The 18,432-nt window shown below is 55.4% G+C and overlaps 5 protein-coding genes across 5 annotated transcripts; 2 read left to right on the forward strand and 3 right to left on the reverse strand.

Moving 5' to 3' along the window:
- Nucleotides 1-3: 3 nt before the first annotated feature.
- On the reverse strand, nt 4-1,736 carry BDV59DRAFT_181597 (pyruvate dehydrogenase (acetyl-transferring) subunit E1 alpha). Its single transcript, XM_073690261.1, has 4 exons — nt 1,526-1,736; nt 1,304-1,437; nt 774-1,228; nt 4-711 (listed from the first exon to the last, which is right to left on the reverse strand). Exons 1-4 carry the CDS (start codon nt 1,646-1,648, stop codon nt 206-208), a joined length of 1,218 nt encoding a protein of 405 aa, XP_073546472.1. The 5' UTR covers nt 1,649-1,736; the 3' UTR covers nt 4-205.
- Nucleotides 1,737-6,889: 5,153 nt separating this feature from the next.
- On the forward strand, nt 6,890-10,090 carry BDV59DRAFT_194145 (vWFA and PH domain-containing RING finger protein; the record flags this gene model as incomplete). Its single annotated transcript, XM_073692342.1, has 4 exons — nt 6,890-7,145; nt 7,195-7,873; nt 7,928-8,154; nt 8,205-10,090. 4 exons carry the CDS (start codon nt 6,890-6,892, stop codon nt 10,088-10,090), a joined length of 3,048 nt encoding a protein of 1,015 aa, XP_073546473.1.
- Nucleotides 10,091-10,441: 351 nt separating this feature from the next.
- Nucleotides 10,442-13,518, reverse strand: BDV59DRAFT_203308 (uncharacterized protein; the record flags this gene model as incomplete). The annotated part of the gene is made up of 4 exons (XM_073694243.1): nt 10,442-11,216; nt 11,275-12,935; nt 12,984-13,296; nt 13,343-13,518. 4 exons carry the CDS (start codon nt 13,516-13,518, stop codon nt 10,442-10,444), a joined length of 2,925 nt encoding a protein of 974 aa, XP_073546474.1.
- A 1,297-nt stretch (nt 13,519-14,815) lies between these two features.
- Nucleotides 14,816-16,471, reverse strand: BDV59DRAFT_181604 (uncharacterized protein). The gene has a single exon (XM_073690262.1). It carries the CDS (start codon nt 15,857-15,859, stop codon nt 15,197-15,199), a length of 663 nt encoding a protein of 220 aa, XP_073546475.1. The 5' UTR covers nt 15,860-16,471; the 3' UTR covers nt 14,816-15,196.
- Nucleotides 16,472-17,513, forward strand: BDV59DRAFT_181606 (uncharacterized protein). Its single transcript, XM_073690263.1, has one exon. The coding sequence runs from the start codon at nt 16,517-16,519 to the stop codon at nt 16,775-16,777; it is 261 nt and encodes an 86-aa protein (XP_073546476.1). The 5' UTR covers nt 16,472-16,516; the 3' UTR covers nt 16,778-17,513.
- Nucleotides 17,514-18,432: the final 919 nt, after the last annotated feature.

Consider the following 18,432-nt stretch of genomic DNA (forward strand, 5'->3'; position numbering starts at 1 on the left):
GCATGATGCATACTGATACTCCGAACGAAATCTCCAGAGTTATATTCCTAACGCTATAGGAGACGAATGCAAACATAGATTCCTGGCTAAATTACAAATAAAACGTGCATGGTATGCTGCATAGCAGTTTGATCTTTTATACCCTCAACCGTTCCTACAACACGCCTGAAGCACCAATCTCAACGTCCCACCCCGCGTCGAGCCTCTAGTAGTAGAAGGTCTCGTCGACGGTGCGGCCTCTCATCCAGCGGGGCTCGCTGCCACGGACGTAGATGTCCTCGAAGAGGATGCGAGAGGTGTTGTCGGGGACGGCCATCTTCTCGGCGATGGCGACCTCCTCATCGACGTGGGCGCGGGCGGCCTTGTCGAGGGCCTTGAGCTCGTCCTCGGCCATGACGTTCCAGTCGAGGATCTTCTGCTTGAGACCGGCGATGGGGTCGTGGGTGCTGCGCATGCGCTGGATCTCCTCACGGCTACGGTAGGTGGTACCGGGGTCGGACATGGAGTGACCGCCGTACCGGTAGGTGACATACTCGAAGACGAGGGGTCCATTGCCGGCGACCGCGTAGTCCTTGGCGTACTTGACGGCGGCCTTGGTGGCGAGGACGTCCATGCCGTTGACCTTGATACCGGGGATGTACTGACCACGCTTGTAGTACTCGGTCAAGGCGGAGGAGCGAGCGGCGGAGGTACCCATACCGTACTTGTTGTCTGTTGGCTGTTAGCCACGTTCTACTGTCTGTTCCCGGGGGAGTATGGGCTCAACAACTTACTCTCACAGCCGAACAGGGCGGGGAGCTTCCAGAGCTTGGCCATGTTGAAAGCCTCAAAGACCTGACCCTGGTTGGAGGCACCGTCACCGTAGAGGACGATGGAGGTGTTGGGCTGCTCGTTGTACTGCTGGGCGAACGCCAGACCGGCACCGACGGGAACCTGGGCACCGACGATACCGTTACCGCCGTAGAAGTTGGGGGCGAACATGTGCATGGAACCACCCTTGCCGTAGGCGATACCCTCGCGACGGCCGAGCAGCTCACCGATGATGGAGCGGACGGTACCGCCGCGCATCAGGGCGAAACCGTGGCACCGGTAGGCGGTGATGACCTTGTCATCGCGGGTGATGGCATGCTCGATACCGGTGGCGACAGCCTCCTGACCGGTGGACAGATGGCAGAAACCTCTGATCTTCTTCTCCTTGTAAAGACGATCGGCGGCCATCTCCATACGTCTGCAGCGGAAACAAAGGGGTTAGAACCGGGGAAAGAGCGGATGCGCGGGAAGCAAAGGGCCCGAATCTGCATACCTGACAGCAACCATGTCGTAGTACATCTGCTTCAGCTCCTTCTTGGTCACCTCCAGGCTGTACGGAGGAGGGTCGATCTCGTAAGTCTCGAAACTCTCGTCGGAGAGCTGCACGGTGAAAGGCTTGTCATCTTCCTAGACAGGGAGGGGGATCGCGTCAGCATGACCGTACGGAGACGACAATCCAGGGCGAATCGAGGCTTCTTGGGGGGTCTCAACAAACCTGGGGGATATTTTCAGCATGCGCCGAAGCGGCGTCGGTGGTGACGGAACGACGGGCGATAGGAGCAAAAGCCTGACGCCTCAGAGGGGCGGCCTGACGGGCCCAGGCAGCACGGAACAGCATGATGATGTGGAGATGAGGCCCAATTGACGGGAAATATGGAGGGGAGGAGAGGGAGAGGGGAGGAAGATGAAGCTGTTATCTTTCAACCGTCTCGGAGATGTTGGGAACAAACTTTCCCCTTCGCGGATTTTCCGCCGCCCGGATTACCTAAGCCTGCCTTCCATTTCGGGGACATCCGGTGTAGGCCGTGCAAACCGCACAAACATTCTACGCAGTTGGACATAGACAGAGACTTACATTCCTTGAGCAAGAGCCCGAGAGTACTTCCTGGTGGTCTGGAGTATGCAGGACGTTCTTGACGCCGTGTACGCCGTACCGCAGTGAGCCGATAGCGATCAGCGGCGGATGCCCCCGAATCATCCGGTCCGAGACCACGAGGAGAACACACGTTGACGGCCACGACCGATGTCTAGGTCCTATTCTATATTCCATGGTTCATCGCTATCGTTCTGTGGATTCTGGAGTATGCAGATATATGCGGATATATGCAGATACCTTGACTTCTGATAGTTCTCAAGATAGCTGCTGTGGTTCACACGCAGAGTTTTCAGATACTTCGGGGTAAGATATCCCGACCTCTGCGACGGCACAGATGGATATCGGAAATCCTGTCTGGGTAGAATGGCCCGAGTAGACGCATTCCCATGAGACTTACCTAGCTATGAAATTGACTCATGCAGTATACGCAGTATGGCTTCAAGAGAATTCATCTTAACAGCTGACTACCTTTTCTTCTTCCTTGCTCTACTGCGTAGACCCATACGGCGTACGGAGTACGCTTTGATCCGTGCACTCACCAAGTGATATGCATCAGCAACCACGCAATAGTAAGAGCCTCAGCTTACCGTCAATTCTACGCACAGAATCCGACCACATCAACTCCCCTAATCCGACGCCGTACGCAGACATTCCAATCTGCTGCTGATACCCCCACGGCTACAAGATTCCGGTGGGTCATGGATCACCCTGAACGGGCTAGCTAAGCGACGGACACAAGCCCAAGAAAACCTCCCATAGGGCGATGAGACGGGAGATCGGAGATCGGACAGACATGGCTATCGATTTCATCTACACCATACGCCGTACGGATTCTCCGTACGAGAGCACTCAGCTGAGCCATGCCCAGCCTGTTTCACGTAGACAAACCTCATAGCCAATAATCCGCGCATCACTGACAAATGGACTGCGTCTCAGACAGAGTTTGTACGCACGGCGGTCTGATGCGTATTCCGCTCGTCACCGTCGAACAGCAGACCCCGTAGGCTGTATGGAGGAGAAAATCTCCATTCGGCGGGAGGCCCTGAGATTGACGCACCCCGTCCCATCGGATCGGATCAATAGTTCGCAGCCATAGCGACATAGTTCATGCATGCCTCCGCTGGGCGTCACATCCGACATGCCTTAGTGTGTGGGAGATCCGTCCCTATCGATCCGCCTAATGGGACTGGGAAACGTGGCAAACGGTGGATAACCCAAGTAGTGTGTTTTAGTTTCGATCCATGGGATTGGTACGTCAGAATCCGCCGTCTCAATTTTAGGCTCGCTGCGATTTGGAATGTATGAAAGCAAGGTTTGCCGGTTTGTTTTCGATGAGACATGTTCACGAGCCGGGAGGGTCAAGCGAAGGATCAAGGCAGCTGTTCAATCTGATAGGGGTGTCCGGGTTGCCCGGGTATATTCTGTACGCACGCAGGGTGCATCCCCCGCCGGAGGTTTGAGGGTTGGAGAGCAACCCTGGGCGTCAAGCATTCAACCGATGGTTCGCGCGTAAGCTATCCACAGTGTGCCTGACTAGGAATTTCCAGAAAACTTCCATTCCAACGAGGGTTTTGGAGAAGCTCACAATTGGGTGTTGGAGGTGGCAAAGGGTACTTTACAGGCGGGGCTCCTCCCCACGGCTTTCCAGAACATGGCAAATTGCATTGGACGTCGAGCTATGGCGGCTGTACGTAAGGTATGTATGTACCAACCTACCTATACCAGTTCTTACATGGCAAGACAAATATCAGAACGACGAGTTTGACAATTGCGACGATCGGTGATGACTGTTCGTAATCCTTTGCTATGACGCCATGTGACGAACGACCCGTCTGCAAGGCATCTCAAAGTCTAACACAAATACGGGGAACTGGTAGGGCATATCACAAGCGAACAATGATCTCATCTCCGTAGCCCTGGTCGAACCAGTAGACACGAGCGGTTCCAGCGCAGACAGAAGGTATGTCCGAGCTGGACGTGCACTGATCCTGTATCCCCAGCATGAACTATCAAGGATTGAGTTTCTCGTCTTCTCCAGGATACTGGACGGCTATAAATCCCGGTTGGTCGTGTTGCTTCCGGATCCCCGAGAATGAATGATATATCAGATAGCCAAATCCCGGAGTGTCGACTTATCTACGGAAGATCCGCTGCGCAGGACGTGCGTGCGCCTTGCATCGCAGATGATCAATGCGCGGCGCAGAAGACCGCAACGAGTCATTCCCAACGAGTCAGTCATTTACTTTTATCCCTCCAGTTCAAGAGGAGCTGGTCAACTGATGCCCCAAAGTACCTTGCATTAACAAACACTTTGAAACTGGCCCAAGCCTACCTGTCACAAGTATATCGTAACTGGAGTCTGACGAGTCGAACACGAGCAGCGCCCGAAACGGCAGCGGTTTGATCTGGCCATGGAGATATCTCGAAAGTCATCGTTGCCGGCGAGACTCCGCGGCAATGGGTTAGTCGGTGCTAGCGGCCACACCGTCTTCGACTAAGAGACGACGAGTTTCACGACTGTTTCAGGCGGACGTTCTGGCAAGGATGGACGCTCGATGCGGCACCATTGGGCGGACATGGTGTCTGTCGCAATCTTAATCGGGTCGTTGACTACCCGTTTTGTGGAAGATTGACCGGACGGTGGATCATGTCTGCACAGTCCACCCAACGTCCGCCGGGCTAGGCCTGGATAGCCGTTGACAGGTCGCGAGAGGCGCCGAGGACGGCTCTGGACCCAGTTCGATGGCGGCGCGGCGTCGTCTGGCGAGGTCCACGGTCCGAAGCAAGCTGCATCGAGGATGGGCGATGACCGGCGAGGGTCGAGTTAGTTGCACCCAAGGGAGGGGTCGAACTCCTGGTCAGTTCATGACCTCGGGGGATTTGAGACCCCGACAGCTGGAAGGGTTTCTGTTTGTATTGTAGGGCACCAATCGATGACTGGAATTGGTAATCCGGGGAGAAAAGTAGGGTTTTACCTTGCACGCGATCTTGCCACTGTATGATCCATGGTTCTGTGAAGGGTCGGGGCTTTGGTGCCGGTCGGGACATGGCGAGAGGCACGATTCAGGTGCAGTGGGTAGCTATTCTTACTGTAGTCTAGGCGGAGGATTATTTGTGGATGTGTGGATGCTTTTAGTACGGCATACTTCCTACAGCGTGGTACTGGATACTGGTACGAAGGAGATGCGGAAGAAGATCTTTCATATGACGGTATAGTCCACACCCGAAGGTGTAACCGAAATCCATATCTGAGGCCACATAAACTTTAACGTTTTCTGGTGCCGGGAGATTCCACCAGCCATGGCAGCATGTGCAGAAAAATGGACCTGGGCCCAGGATTGGGTCGGGGTTTTGATCCTGGGGCGGGCGTTTCAAAGGGATGAGAGGAGGAAGATTGGAGGAAATGCCCGAGGTGTGTAGGTCTGCTGCAGACTGTGTACTCCGTACCGTACGTACTTTACGACAAACGAAGCCATCGTGACTAGGGCGAAACTAGCGGCGGAAGAGGGAGCCGTTCCAGCTGAGGCAATTCAAGTCTGAGGTTGTGGAGGTTGAACCGATGGGATGGATTCTCCACGCAGTCGACGGATTCAATTCAGATCTCCATTATTGAGCAGGATATCAACGATACTCTGGACTCGGTACTCCATACACTGCAGAGAAAATTGATTAATGGTTCTTGAGAATAGTGGATATGATATGCAGCACTATTACTCGCTTACGTACACAGTCGGGTATATCCACGTCTATCCACGGACGGAGGACGATCCTTATTATCGTCCGTATTGTCCGGTTTGATGCGGTATTCCTGCTTGGAATCAGCCAAAATCCTGACAGAAAACGTCGGGGATCGACCGTCGGTTACCGGTCAGGAGAGGATCCTTGCTGGATTTGCGATTTATCGGACAATTCATCGATCGTGCCGTGCGTACGGAGTATGTAGATTCAGTGGATCAGAGGACGCCGGATGCAGTCCTCCGTCTGCGTAGGATGTTTGTCCATTCTTCAGCGGCTGTGGCGTGAGAAATCTCCGGGGAAGCAGAATGATCCATCAGGCTGCAAGGGACTCAACTGACTCAACTCCAGCTACACAGTCGTGTACTCCGTCCGAAGTAGACGAAGTATCAACTGCATGTTCAGGGGGATCGGCCCACTATACAACCCATGGCTCAACTCCACCAACCCCCAGTAGTGTCTGGATGGTACGGATTACCGTCTATCAACGGCCGGTGTAATTATTCTGAACTTTCTCCTTTCTCTCCCTCCTGATCCTAGTCCATCTCGACATCCTCCCCCAGTGTACTGGTCTCCTGCACTAGTATCTCTCCACCACTCCCTTCATCCCCTAAAAGGAATCCTCCCCTCTCTCTCGTTTATTTTTTTTTTCCGTCGTCGGGTTGATCTTCTCTCTCCCTCCCATGTGGAAACATCGGCCTTCTTCCAGATCGGATTCCAAGTCTGGGAGTATCGAATCCGGATTGAATCGATCCAGCGGCTTCTTTCGCTCGAAGAAAAAGTCCCCGCTTGGTGAGTTTATTAATCGGATTTTGGTTTCTTGTATTTTTGGATTTTCTGTTTTATCCTGTTTATTTTAGTTTATTTTCTTTGGTGGTTCTATTTGTGGTGGTGATTGGACTCTTTGTATCATTTATTACTCCTGATCACCAACTTCTCTCCATATCACCATCTCGCTCCGCCTCACTCTTCTCCTCCTCTCCCATCCTCCTCTCCCTCCTCCTCCTCCCTCCCGCTAACTCCCCAGACTTCGCTCGTTCGGACTCCCCCGCTCGTTCTCCCCTGCGTTCTCTTCGCTCCCTCACTCGTGCGGATCGTCCTGAAAGCTCTCTCTCCGCTTACACCAACACCTCTCGCTCTCGCGCCCCCTCCACCGTCACCTCCTCCTCCATATATCCCGATTTCTCCCCCGCCTGGCCCCAGAACAATCCTTCTCGTGCTTCCTTTAATTCCCGCTCCGGCAGGCCAATGGCTGGTTTAATGGACGTCGACCGCACCCGGTCCCGGAGGGACCGCACCTTCGTCGGCAGTGAGTGCGCCGTCTGCGAAGAACCTCTCGAACACACCCTGCGTGGGGAGCGCGTCCTGCAGTTCTCCTGTTCCCACGTCTCTCACGAGGCCTGTTTCTACGAGTTTATCCGCGAGTTCGAGGGTCAGTACTGCCCCACGTGTGATGCTCCTCTCGGTTTGGACACCAGTCGCGGAGGAAATGTCCTGGATTTGGGTAAGCTGGAACCTCCTTTCCCTCGTATGCCCGCATACTTATTTGCTAGAAAAATTGAGCAACATCGTCCGCTCCGTCGCCAGCGACGCCGCCACCCAACGGAGTGGGTTGACCACCCCCACCCCCTGGGACCCTGCCCCCAGCCGGGGACGGCCCCCCAGTGATGCCGGTAATCGGCCCTTCAACCGCGACAGCAATCTCTACAGTCGGCGAGACAGCCGCGACACCACGAGTCAGCGGGAACGCATCGAGCGTCTCACCGTCGCCTCGCGTCAGCATCACTCGCGAAACGGCAGTGCCGCCGGTTCCTCCGGTGATTACCACGATCCTCATCATCCCGCCAATGGGCGCCGACATGACTACGACCTCCAGGCCATGGAGTCCGACCTGAGCCCGCGCGGTTCAATGAAGAACCCCATCCCCGCCCCCACCGTCACCATCCGCAGTGAATTCCCCACCATGAACCGTTCCCGTCAGCAACAATCCCTGACCTGTCTGGTCACCGTGGAAGTCCCCGAGGGCTGGCGAGCCGACAACGACGACCTGCGTCATAGCTCCGCCGCTGCCTCCCAGCCGCAGGACGAACCCTACGGGCCCAAGGCCTACAACAGCGCACATGATTCCCGAACCGCCTCCTCCATCCCGTACGAATCCCAGGAATCCTTGGATGAGGTCGCCGAAGAACTGCGAAACCGAGTTGACAACTGGCATGGCCTAGAATTCCAGAGGTAGGCAGCAGAGACAGACCCACCAGTCCCTGGCCCTAAACTAACTTAATGCAGGTTCGGAAAACTTCGTCTCCATGGTCACATGCGCGTGGGCAAAGACCGCGAGTCCTGGCAGGAATTAGAGTGCTATCTTTTCGGGGAAATGCTCATCTGCGTCAAGGAGAAGCGCATCAATAACCATCATCAATATGACGACCAAATGTCCAAACCGCGGACACGCTGCACGCTCAAGGGCTCGATTCTAATCAAGAAGCATCTCCGGAGCATCGATGCAGCAACGGGTATGTAGATCATCAACCCCAACCATTAAAACCATCGCTGACCGGAACAGATGAACCTATCCTCACTCTGAACCTGTCTGTCAGCGAACTCCCATGTTTCTTCCTTCGCTTCCAGAGCCGCAACCAGCTGGAGATCTGGCGTCGCGCTCTTCTCGACCTCCACCAGCTCGACACCATGTCTCGCAACCCCGACTTCGACCTGGACAACTCCGGAGAAGAGGAGGACTACCGCGCGAGCCAGATCAAGCGACAAGCGTCCTTGAACTCGTCATACGGGGCCGCACGCTCCAACAACACCGCCATCACCGACTACACCAACGTGGGCGGCGACAGCCTACCCGGCACCTCGCTTCATATCCCTCTTGACATCGTGGTGGTCATTCCCGTGTCCTCCTCCATGCAAGGCCTGAAGATCACTCTTCTGCGGGACGCCCTGAAGTTCCTGGTCCACAGCTTGGGCCCTCGTGACCGCATGGGTCTCGTCACCTTTGGTTCCAGCGGCGGCGGAGTCCCCCTGGTGGGCATGACCACCAAGTCCTGGGCCGGATGGACCAAGATCCTCAACTCCATCCGACCCGTCGGCCAGAAGAGTCTCCGCGCGGACGTGGTCGAGGGTGCCAACGTGGCAATGGATCTGCTCATGCAGAGAAAATCCTCCAACCCCCTCTCCACCATCCTCCTCATCAGCGACTCCTCCACGTCGGACCCTGACAGCGTCGACTTTGTTGTCTCCCGTGCGGAGGCCGCCAAGGTCGGCATCCACTCCTTCGGCCTCGGACTGACGCACAAGCCCGACACGATGATCGAGCTGTCCACCCGCACCAAGGGGTCCTACCTCTACGTCAAGGACTGGATGATGCTCCGCGAGTGTGTCGCGGGCTGCCTCGGAGCCCTCCAGACCACGTCGCACCAGAACGTCAAACTGAAGCTCCGCCTCCCGGAGGGCTCGCCGGCCAAATTCGTCAAAATCAGCGGCGCGCTGCACACCACCAAGCGGGCGACCGGCCGCGATGCGGAGGCCGCCCTAGGCAACCTGCGCTTCGGTGACAAGCGCGACATTCTCGTCCAACTGGTCATCCAGCCCGACAACGCCGCACAGGAGAGCATGCCGCAGGACCCGTGGGAGAGCCTGGTGTCCGGGCTCGAAGCTCTCGGCGGCGGCTCCGACGGCGACGAGCAGCGCGTCATCAGCGTGGAGGAAGTGCCCCTCATCCAGGCGGACCTGACGTACGGCGACCTTCTCCGCGACGGCCACCTGACGCATTCGCCGCGTCCATCCCTCCTGGCCATCACCATGCTGCCGCCGAACCCCAAGTCCAAGCACTCCGGCCGGCCCGGCACGCCGCCCATCCCGCCGCACCCGTCCATCGTGCAACGCCGCATGGAGCTCCTCACGTCCGACATGCTGACCCGCGCCTTGACGCTGGTGACCCGCGCGCAGCCCGACCGCGCGCAGCACCTTCTGATGGAGACGCGCAGTATCCTCAAGGGCCTGGGCAAGGGAAGTCTCCCGCCGCTGCCGCCGGGGGCGCCCAAGCCCGCGGCGGCCTCGACCAGCGACGCCGGCAGCCGCGGCGAGACGCCGACGTCGACGTCGCCCAAGTCGTCCACGTTCACAGAGAGCCACCACTCGTCGTCGGCGGCGTCGGACGCGGCGACCATTACTCCAGTGGCGGCCGTGGACGGACAGACCATCAACGCACTGGACGCGGACCTGGAGTCCGCCCTGGAGTGGATCAACCATCCGGCCGTGTTCAGTCGCGACTCGCGCAAGGCCGTGTTGCAGGCCATCGGGGTGATCTCGTCGCAGCGCGGGTACACGTTCCGCTCTCCGGCCGAGGCGCACTGGGCGCAGCGGATCGCCGGCGTGCGTCGGCTGACGGATCGGTCGAAGGAGTGGCGCGAGACCGGGGACGATGCATTGACTGAAGAATAGACAGACACGCACGACATGACCTTCTTTTTTTTTTTTCCCCTTTCCTCTGTTTCTTTTACTTCCTTTCTTGAGTGGCTGGGTCTTTTCTTTATGATACCACTTTGTTTTGACCATGACTGCGGCATGATACCACGGGTTTGGGCTTTGTTCTCTGGATATATGTTGTATATATCACGTTTGGGGTTTGTATCGTGGAATTTGGGTGGTATCGGGGTGGCAGTCATGTACAATTTCTATGGCGTTGATGCATAATACACCTAATTGTAAGAATTTAACAGCTAGTATACTTTATATGCCGTGCGCATGCATCCATGCATGTACGCCATAGGTTCCTATGTACAAGCCAGACCGCTAGACAAGCTCCACCAACTCCTCCGACACGAGATGCGCCTCGCCAAGCGCGCCCTTCACCACGAGGACCAGCTCATCGACAGCACCCAGAAACTTAAGGTACGCGCTCAGCGCCACGCAAAACCGGCGATAGCTCTCATCGCGCATAGCCTCCGGCGAGAGCGTCAGCTCGCCGGGTTGCTGCGCGCGCCAGTACTCGATGGCCCGGCGGACCAGCGGGGTGGGCAGGATCTCCGGGGGCGGGTCGCCGGTCTTGAGGGCCTGTTCGCAGACGCCGAGCACCGCCATGACGTCGCCGATGGCGCGGTGGTCGAGCAGGCCCGTCTGGCGGGCGAGCTTGTCCTGGTAGTGCGGCGGGAGAGCGGCGGAGAGCAGCAGCAGCCGGCCCAGGTTGCGGTTGAGGACGTGGCAGAGGGCCTTGACGCGGTCGAGGCTGGCGCTGTCGAAGCGAGAGCTGGAGAACTCGAAGCGCAGCAGCGCGATGGGCCCGTCTAGCATCACGAGCGATTCGGCCAGCGACAGCGTGAGCGGTTCCGCGAGGAGCTTCCCGTCCGGGCGGGCGGGGTGGCGCCCCCAGCAGGAGAGAAGCAGTGCGTAGTGGTCTGAGAGTGTGCGCAGCGTGCGCGAGAGCGTCTTGCTGATGTGCCGGGCTGCTGAGGGAGGCCGCGGGAACATCTGGAGGATGGTCGCTGCCGCGACGCCGATCAGGACGAGGAGTAGCCGGCGCCAGAAGACGGTGTACCCGACGCCGGGGTTGCCGTATTGCGGGATGTGACTGCATGTGTTAGCCTGGGGATGAGAGGGCGTATGGTACGGTGCAGAGGGCAACTCACGTATCGTCGTAGCTGTAGGCCACGACCAGGAGGAAGGTCGCCCCGCCCATGATACCCCCCTGGAGGAGGTTCGGTGGGAAGTAGAGTCGCGCCCAGAGGAAGATGATGAGCATTATGGCGAGTACAGCTGACAGACCGTAGGGGTTGCCCGGCCCGTTGGCCGAGCCGATATACCACGCCAGAAGGCCCAGGACGCCGCCGGCGACGGTGCCGACAATGCGCGAGATGACCGAGTAGGTGAAGTCCGCCATGTATACGAGGAGCCCGGTCTGCGCCATGATCAGCCCCCAGAGGCCCTTCTCGCGGTAGTAGAAGCCCGCGCTGTTGGGGATCACACCCGGGATGCCGAGGGCGATCGTGACGATGACCATGCGGAGAGCGTACAGGCCCTCGTTGGAGGTGAACCAATGGTAGGTGCCGAGGATGATACGCCCGAGAGGACTCCGTTGCTTCGGACGGTACGCGCGCCGCATGCGGAGCTTCTCCTGTGCGGCCTTGGTCAGGTCGTCGGCCTGGTCGTCTGGGTCGCTGTCCGTGGCGGGCGCCATCTCCGGGGCGGGCGTCTTCTTCCCCGAGAGCCATTTCGCGGCGTACTTCAGACTCGTCGGCCACCATAGCCGGACGCGGGTCGACGTGTTGTAGATGGTGAGGATCTGACTGAGGAGAGCTTCGATCTGGTCGATCGTGTTGGCCATGTGCTCCTCATATACCATGCCCACGACCAGCCCTCCGAGTCTCTCGCCCTTGTCATTGGAACCCTCCAGAGGCACGTACTCACCCACCAAGGTGCCGGTCATGTCGCGCACGAAGGAGACGCGGGTCTTGCGCAGATTGTCGAGCGCCGATTGCCCGCGCTGCCCTAGCTGCTCGCGCTCAGCCGCCGACGGCCGCCAGAACCAGCGCCGACAGTTGACCAGGTGGATGCACTCCCGCACGACATCCAACGCTTCCAGACAGTCGTCGATAGCCGTCGTGCTGGTGGCGACGATCTCCTCGACGACCTGCGGGCGCAGCCGCTGGTGATCGGAACCGCGCAGCAGTCCGTCGAGCAGCTCCGCGAGCTGGGCAAGTTGATGCGCGCCGACCTTCCGCTCGCGCTTTTCGTCCTTGAGGCCGTCCTTCATCTCATCGGCATACTCGCGGAGGACGTCCTGCGAGCGCACCTCGCCGTATATTCGGCTGATGTGGAACTCCAGCAGCGACGCGATGGCGCCGACGGTCTTCCGCATGGGCTCCTTGAGCCGACCGACGTCCTCGGCGCCCCAGCACCCGACGGAGAAATCCAGCGGCAGGAACGCCAGCGCCGGCTCCATCGTCTTGTACTCGGTGAAGATCTTGGCGCGGATCTTATGCAGCCGATGGATGTCCGGCTGCTGCGCTTCCTGGCCGAGCGTTGCGGCCGTGAACGTCAGCGGGGCGCGCAGCTGCGCGACAATGTCCTCCATGCTGTCGAGCACGACGTGCGAGGTTGACCGCGGGAAGAAGAGCATCGAACATGCCACCCCGAGGCCCACGCCGATCGCGGCCGGTTTCACCAGCGCCAGGGGCAGCGTACCGTTGAAGGAGGGCAGCAGCGGGGTGAAGTTGAGAAAGAGGTCGGTGATGATGGTGCCGAAGATGGCAGTGAAAGCCATTTTCGGGTTGTTGGCTCGCAGGCGCGCCTGCGATGGTTAACGGTGATGGAGGGCGAGGGAAGAATGCACGCGTACCATGAGATAGATGAAGAGACAGAGCATACAGTATGTCACGGAGGTGACTCGCGCGTCTAGCATGTATCCATCATAGATGAGCCGCTGCGCGACGCTGGCAGCCGGCAGTCCGGTTGAGTTGGCCTGCGATACAGCGGTCTGCTGCAGCGATGACAGGCGGGCTTGCGTGTCGGCGGCTGGTCTGGCGGCCAGAGCGGCCTTCATCGTGATGACGCCCCATGCCCAGGCGAGGAAGATGCCGATGAACAGCGACAGGGCTCCGAGGACGTAGATGAAGACGATCCCCGACGGGGGGAGCATCACCAGCACGAGCCTGTCGATTGTCAGTGGATGCTCGGGGGCCGTTTCGGGCGACGTACGCGGCAAAGAAGGTCGCAGTGCCAATGCTGTGCAGGGTCGGCGAGATGAAGATGAGCAACGAGGCCACCCAGACGGCGACCCAGCAGCGGAAGAAGACCTTGAGGTCGCGCGCATTGAAATGGTCGAGGAATGCGGGCAGCCGATGTTTCTTCTCGGCCTGGTCATTTTGGGTCATGGTTCAGCGATGGCGATGGGTGGACTCTTCGTCGCGATCATGGATGAGACATATATGAAGTGCCTGAGATGCCACGATGGCCAAACAGGAATTGATCAAGTGTAAAGCGGGGAGCATGTTGATCTGCCCCTGGAATTGAAGATTATATCGTCATGACGTTGTCGGGTTTATGCACGTTATCCCTCTTGGCAGGCGTGCATAACTCGCCGCTTAAATCATATAGTTCGACCAGCATTCGATAATCACTGCTAGATTGCGGGTCGTCCCAGATTCCAGTCCATGTTTCCACTAGACTGTCTCACTTTTGAGTTTTAGGATTATTCTGGATTCTTGGGACTGCCAGGCATGCCGTTGTGGTGCCATTGTTGAGGGCGACCGAATGACTTCATGAAGTATAACTCCTGGATGGTTTACGGTCTACCTGTGCGCACTTCGGTCCAGGAGAGACATGTTCAGCGATGTTTAATAGCTGAGCAACTCCCGAGTTTGCTCTGCGTATGGACCGCTATGGAAATTCAACCACCGTCTCTCATGAATTACGTATGCCAGCTTGTTTGACAAACATGCCCCATTCCTTGAAGATAATAGAGATCGTTTAAAATTGCCCAAAGAGAGGCCCATCGGTTTAAATGGGAAATTAAACTCTCCGAGGGGTCCTCCATGTCCTTCAGGCAATGGATCAAACGGTTATGGTCTTCCGCTGCATGCAGCAGCAGCAGTTGCGAAATGCCTCCTTTCGAGATCTTTTCCTTCATGGTGGGTATATCAGCTGCGTTGGGCATCATGACTCTCCCCTCTTGTTTTTCTGTTCTCCCTGCTCATCAGCTTGAGTTTGACAATATTTGTTCACTAGACTGCAGCCCAGTGCCGCATATCGAATGACGCCGACTCCAGTTCCATAGTATTTTCACCTAGCCTTCTTTTGACTTAGGAGTGACCATTGTTCATAGAAGAAGGGCTCTTGCTTCGAGTGAAAATATCGAAATCGGTACTATACAGTTCTTTACGGTCACAGAGATACAATTGTCTCCAAAGCCAACGATGTAGACGTCAGGGTACAACACTTGCCCAAGCGAGGTGGAACAAAATATGGCGCTCAATCAAAAGCCCTAAACGCAAGCTGTTGGTTATGGTGGCTACTCGCGCGGATCACTCATTGGCGAAATTGCCCTGTGGCTGCGCAACACGTGGAAAGCTCAATCCGCCAGGATGCACTTGGATTGGGTCCCTATTCCGCGCGCTTGAGCGTCGCACCAAGAAGATGTAAGCTAAACCCATGCTGGTAAGAAATTTCATCCTTCTGTTGGGAACGCATGTTCATTTGTTTTTGCTGTCCGCGCTACGCACTAGTGGTGGTGCTAGAGCCATGGTAGGAGGCTACAAAGTAGGAAACAAAGTAGAAAACAAAGTTAGACATATCATTTCTTGCTCCCAATATACCCAAGGGATACCCCGAGAATGCTAGAATGCATATTACTCCTGCACCATATTCTCCTTACAACTCCTTCTATGTTCCCAGATTTCATCAAAACACAAGAAAAGCGGAAATATGCACTCTCCAAGACGATAAAACCCGACAACAAACATGACAAGAGAAGCTTCGCAGGATGAAATTTACACAAAATAGTGGAAAGATAAAAACCATTAATCCCAATCAATCAAACTCAAAAGGCCGGATTTATGTGTTTCGCCGGACGTTGTTCTTTCTCCTCTTTCCCCGTGGAGGAGCCGCAAGCTGTGGTGCTCGCTTGTAAGTGACCGTTGTCGTCACCACCTGACGGACAGTAAAAGACCCGCAGGCTTCGGCTGCCGGTGATTCGACATGGCGAAGTTTCCAACCGGAAGGGGAATACGGAGACCGTAGAGTAAGGGCACTCCGCGGTGAGGACATCGCAGGAGAATAGAGATATGAAGGAGGAGGAAGACGGAGACGATGTAGGTGGTTCGGGCTCTTAGAAGACCATGATACAGCAGAGCTTGGGGTAGTCTTCGTAGAAGTTTCCTTGGCGGCATAGTTATCATAGGGGGAGAACGAGGTCGACACTGTGCTGGAAGGTTCAGATACAGGTGACGGACGAGGCTTGTCAACCATGTATTTGGAAAAGTTTGCGCGAGAGTTGGCAGGACTAGAGAAGATCGGACTGAAGGTGTTGAGAAACTCAGTGTAGGCAGCCGGTGGCGTGATGGCAACCTCTGCCTCCTCGTCTGCAGACTTTTCTGGATCATGATGCTGGACGGCGTCAAGGCATGATGATGGGTAGGTACGTTCACGAAGCTCAGAAGGGAAGATCATGTTTTTGGGTGTCTTCAGACGAGGAAGAATGGGTTTTGAAGGTGCCATAGCTCCTGCACGAATGGATGATGCTTATATAGAAGGGTAGAAGGGTAAAGGGGCAGAAGACGTTATAAAAATAGACACGAAGAGAACTCTGCCTGTTGATAAAGAGCACACCAGGTTGCTCCGACGAAAGAGGGGTGACGGGGAGAAAGTGGGCAAGAGCTCGGAGGAAGTTGACAGGGATTTGAGGAGTAAAGAAGACTGGTCCGGCCAGTAACGATCGAGAATAGGATGCTAGGTTGGAAAACAAGAAGCGTGTTTTCGGGCAATGATTATCTGTTCCAACTGTCAAAAGGATACCCAGCGGAAGGAGTGTAACATGGGCATACCTCTGTATCGTATGTGACAGTATCGAAACCGTAGGTAATTAATGGCTGCCTTGTGGTGCTGTCTAAGCCTCCTTGTCTGATTAGCCTCTCTAACTTGTCCAAAATAGCAACACACCGCCCACTCACAGTGTAAAATATGAAGAGACCCAGTTTTTGCGAGGTTGAGGTCTCGGTGTGGCACAGAAGGGAGGCAATTCAGAAAGGATAAGAAGGGTAAATGCAATGTAGGTTGATCAGTCCAGCTGATAACCTGAGTCTAATAACGCAGAAGAATGTGGAAACGGAACGCCTTAGGATGAAATAGAAACTTTCAAGTCGACTCTCGCCGGAAATGTTCCTGAAATATATACGTCTTCCCCCGACTTGTAATAGACGCCCAAAGGCCATATGGATATGGTCCCTTTTGGTTGTCGCGCGCTTTCTGAATCAAACCCCATTTCGTTACCCCTTTCCTGGGCGCCATTCTGATCATTATCCTTCAATCATGAAGCTCTTTACCAGCTTGGTTCTGCAGGATAGAGCGCGCGGCTCAGTTTTTTGTCCATTGTTCACCGTAGTCATGGAGACATCCCAAACACGGGGTAGGCGCTGAAGCTGCTGCCATTGTTTAACCACTCGAAGATAACCCAGCTTAATCTCAAGAGCGTCTATCCAAGGATCCATATCCAATCAAGTCATCCGTAATGAATATGGCTGGGCGGGGTGTTTCAGCTACATTAGTTCCTTGAATCCTGATAACACGGGGCCATCTACAGATGTCTTCTTCCCGGTAGAAGTATAGCCAGGCTTAGGATCTACAGGGTGTTCTACAGCAGAATGCGCTAGTATGCTTACCACTAAGAAGCTAGCGCCAAAAGCACTGCTCCATGTCAATCGCGAAACATTCTGAATGGTCGTTAGTGGAAGTGCAGTTAAGCCAAGAAATAGGGCCCTGGCTTAAGGAACACTGCACTTTAGCGCTGATGGCGCCCAACAGTTCTCCTGGCACAATCCTTGATGACAGTCATTGCTCTCCGGGGTATCTATATTCAATAATCCACACAATAGACATACTTGAGTCTATTTAGGCCTGCTAGAAACTCTGAAAAATATGGCAGACAGGATGACGCTGGTTGCTCAACATTGACTCTTGGAATCCATTACCCCACATAGTGCGAGCTAGGACTTCGAATAGTACGGTGTGGGTGCCCAAACAAAGATATCTATAAACAGAAACATAATCTCCTTGGCGTCTTGCGACTGAGGGGTAGGGACAGGCACACAGATGTGATCGAAATTTCGTGGGAACCATTGTCTCCCAATAGGGCGAGGAGATCCATGATAATTTCAGGTCTGACCGCCACGCGGTAAGAGAAGCCTTCATCTACGCACGACTATTGGGCATGCGGGGTGTTTCTAGGCACAGATGTGCAGGGATGGGGCTAATTATAGGAACGCCTGAGCAACTCCCGCGGCTGCAGATCAAGTGTCTATTTTTGGCCATAACCTCATGTTAACTTTAGTGGGCAATTCCCCCATAGTACGAGCTTCTTATATAGCGAAAAATTTACCGAATGTCTTTGTATCTGGTGTGATGTTATCCCTTTTCATAGTATTGTGTCCTTAATCAACGGTGCGCTATAGCTCGTCTGTACATGTGTGCACCCTCTAAAGGGCGGGGGTTTCATCCACTGCAATGTGCAGCCATGATTGAAGGCGTTTCCATGCCGATCTATAAAATCAAAACGGCCTAAATTATCCAGGCCACCATCTGGTCTGAGATATCATGTGGACTGCCTGATCCTTGGCCCGGGCATGAGTTTGTAGTGGTTTCATGTTTCGTCTGTCCTGGGACATTCGTCCGAGGACTACTTGCATCACATCACGCTGTTCTATTTTTGCTTTGTGTTAATCATGCATTAGCACATGTATTCTTCCGTTTTCTCATCAGCTCTCTCTTCTGTTATTGGGCAATCCATAAGAGTCGACCGAGGCGATCCGTTTTGCAAGCCAAGCTCCCCTGTCGTTCCCTTTCGCCGCGATACTCTCCCCTCCTCTTCCCAAAGCACTAGGGGAGTATCGATGTTATATTTAGAATCGCATGCACAATTTCTTACCATTTAGCGCTCTCCCATGGTCTCTCTGGATATTTTTGATTCTTTAAATCTCCACCTACCCCGTAGGTGCACCTTAGGTACTGTGGATTATGTACAATACGGTATTGTGACAATACCTGGGTTCATCATCCACCTGCTCGAGATTCCTCTC

The sequence above is a fragment of the Aspergillus ambiguus genome, assembly GCF_047715705.1.
Source record: "Aspergillus ambiguus strain CBS 117.58 unplaced genomic scaffold BDV59scaffold_23, whole genome shotgun sequence".
NCBI classification, from domain to species: Eukaryota; Fungi; Ascomycota; class Eurotiomycetes; order Eurotiales; family Aspergillaceae; genus Aspergillus; species Aspergillus ambiguus.

Coding starts and splice junctions, on each gene's coding strand:
- BDV59DRAFT_181597 (XM_073690261.1), bottom strand. CDS start 1,648: ATGCTGTTCCGTGCTGCCTGGGCCCGTCAGGCCGCCCCTCTGAGGCGT. Junction 1,229..1,303: donor TACGACATGGTTGCTGTCAG/GTATGCAGATTC, acceptor TTTCCGCTGCAG/ACGTATGGAGATGGCCGCCG. Junction 712..773: donor CGCCCTGTTCGGCTGTGAGA/GTAAGTTGTTGA, acceptor AACAGCCAACAG/ACAACAAGTACGGTATGGGT.
- BDV59DRAFT_181604 (XM_073690262.1), bottom strand. CDS start 15,859: ATGGCACCTTCAAAACCCATTCTTCCTCGTCTGAAGACACCCAAAAAC.
- BDV59DRAFT_181606 (XM_073690263.1), top strand. CDS start 16,517: ATGTTCCTGAAATATATACGTCTTCCCCCGACTTGTAATAGACGCCCA.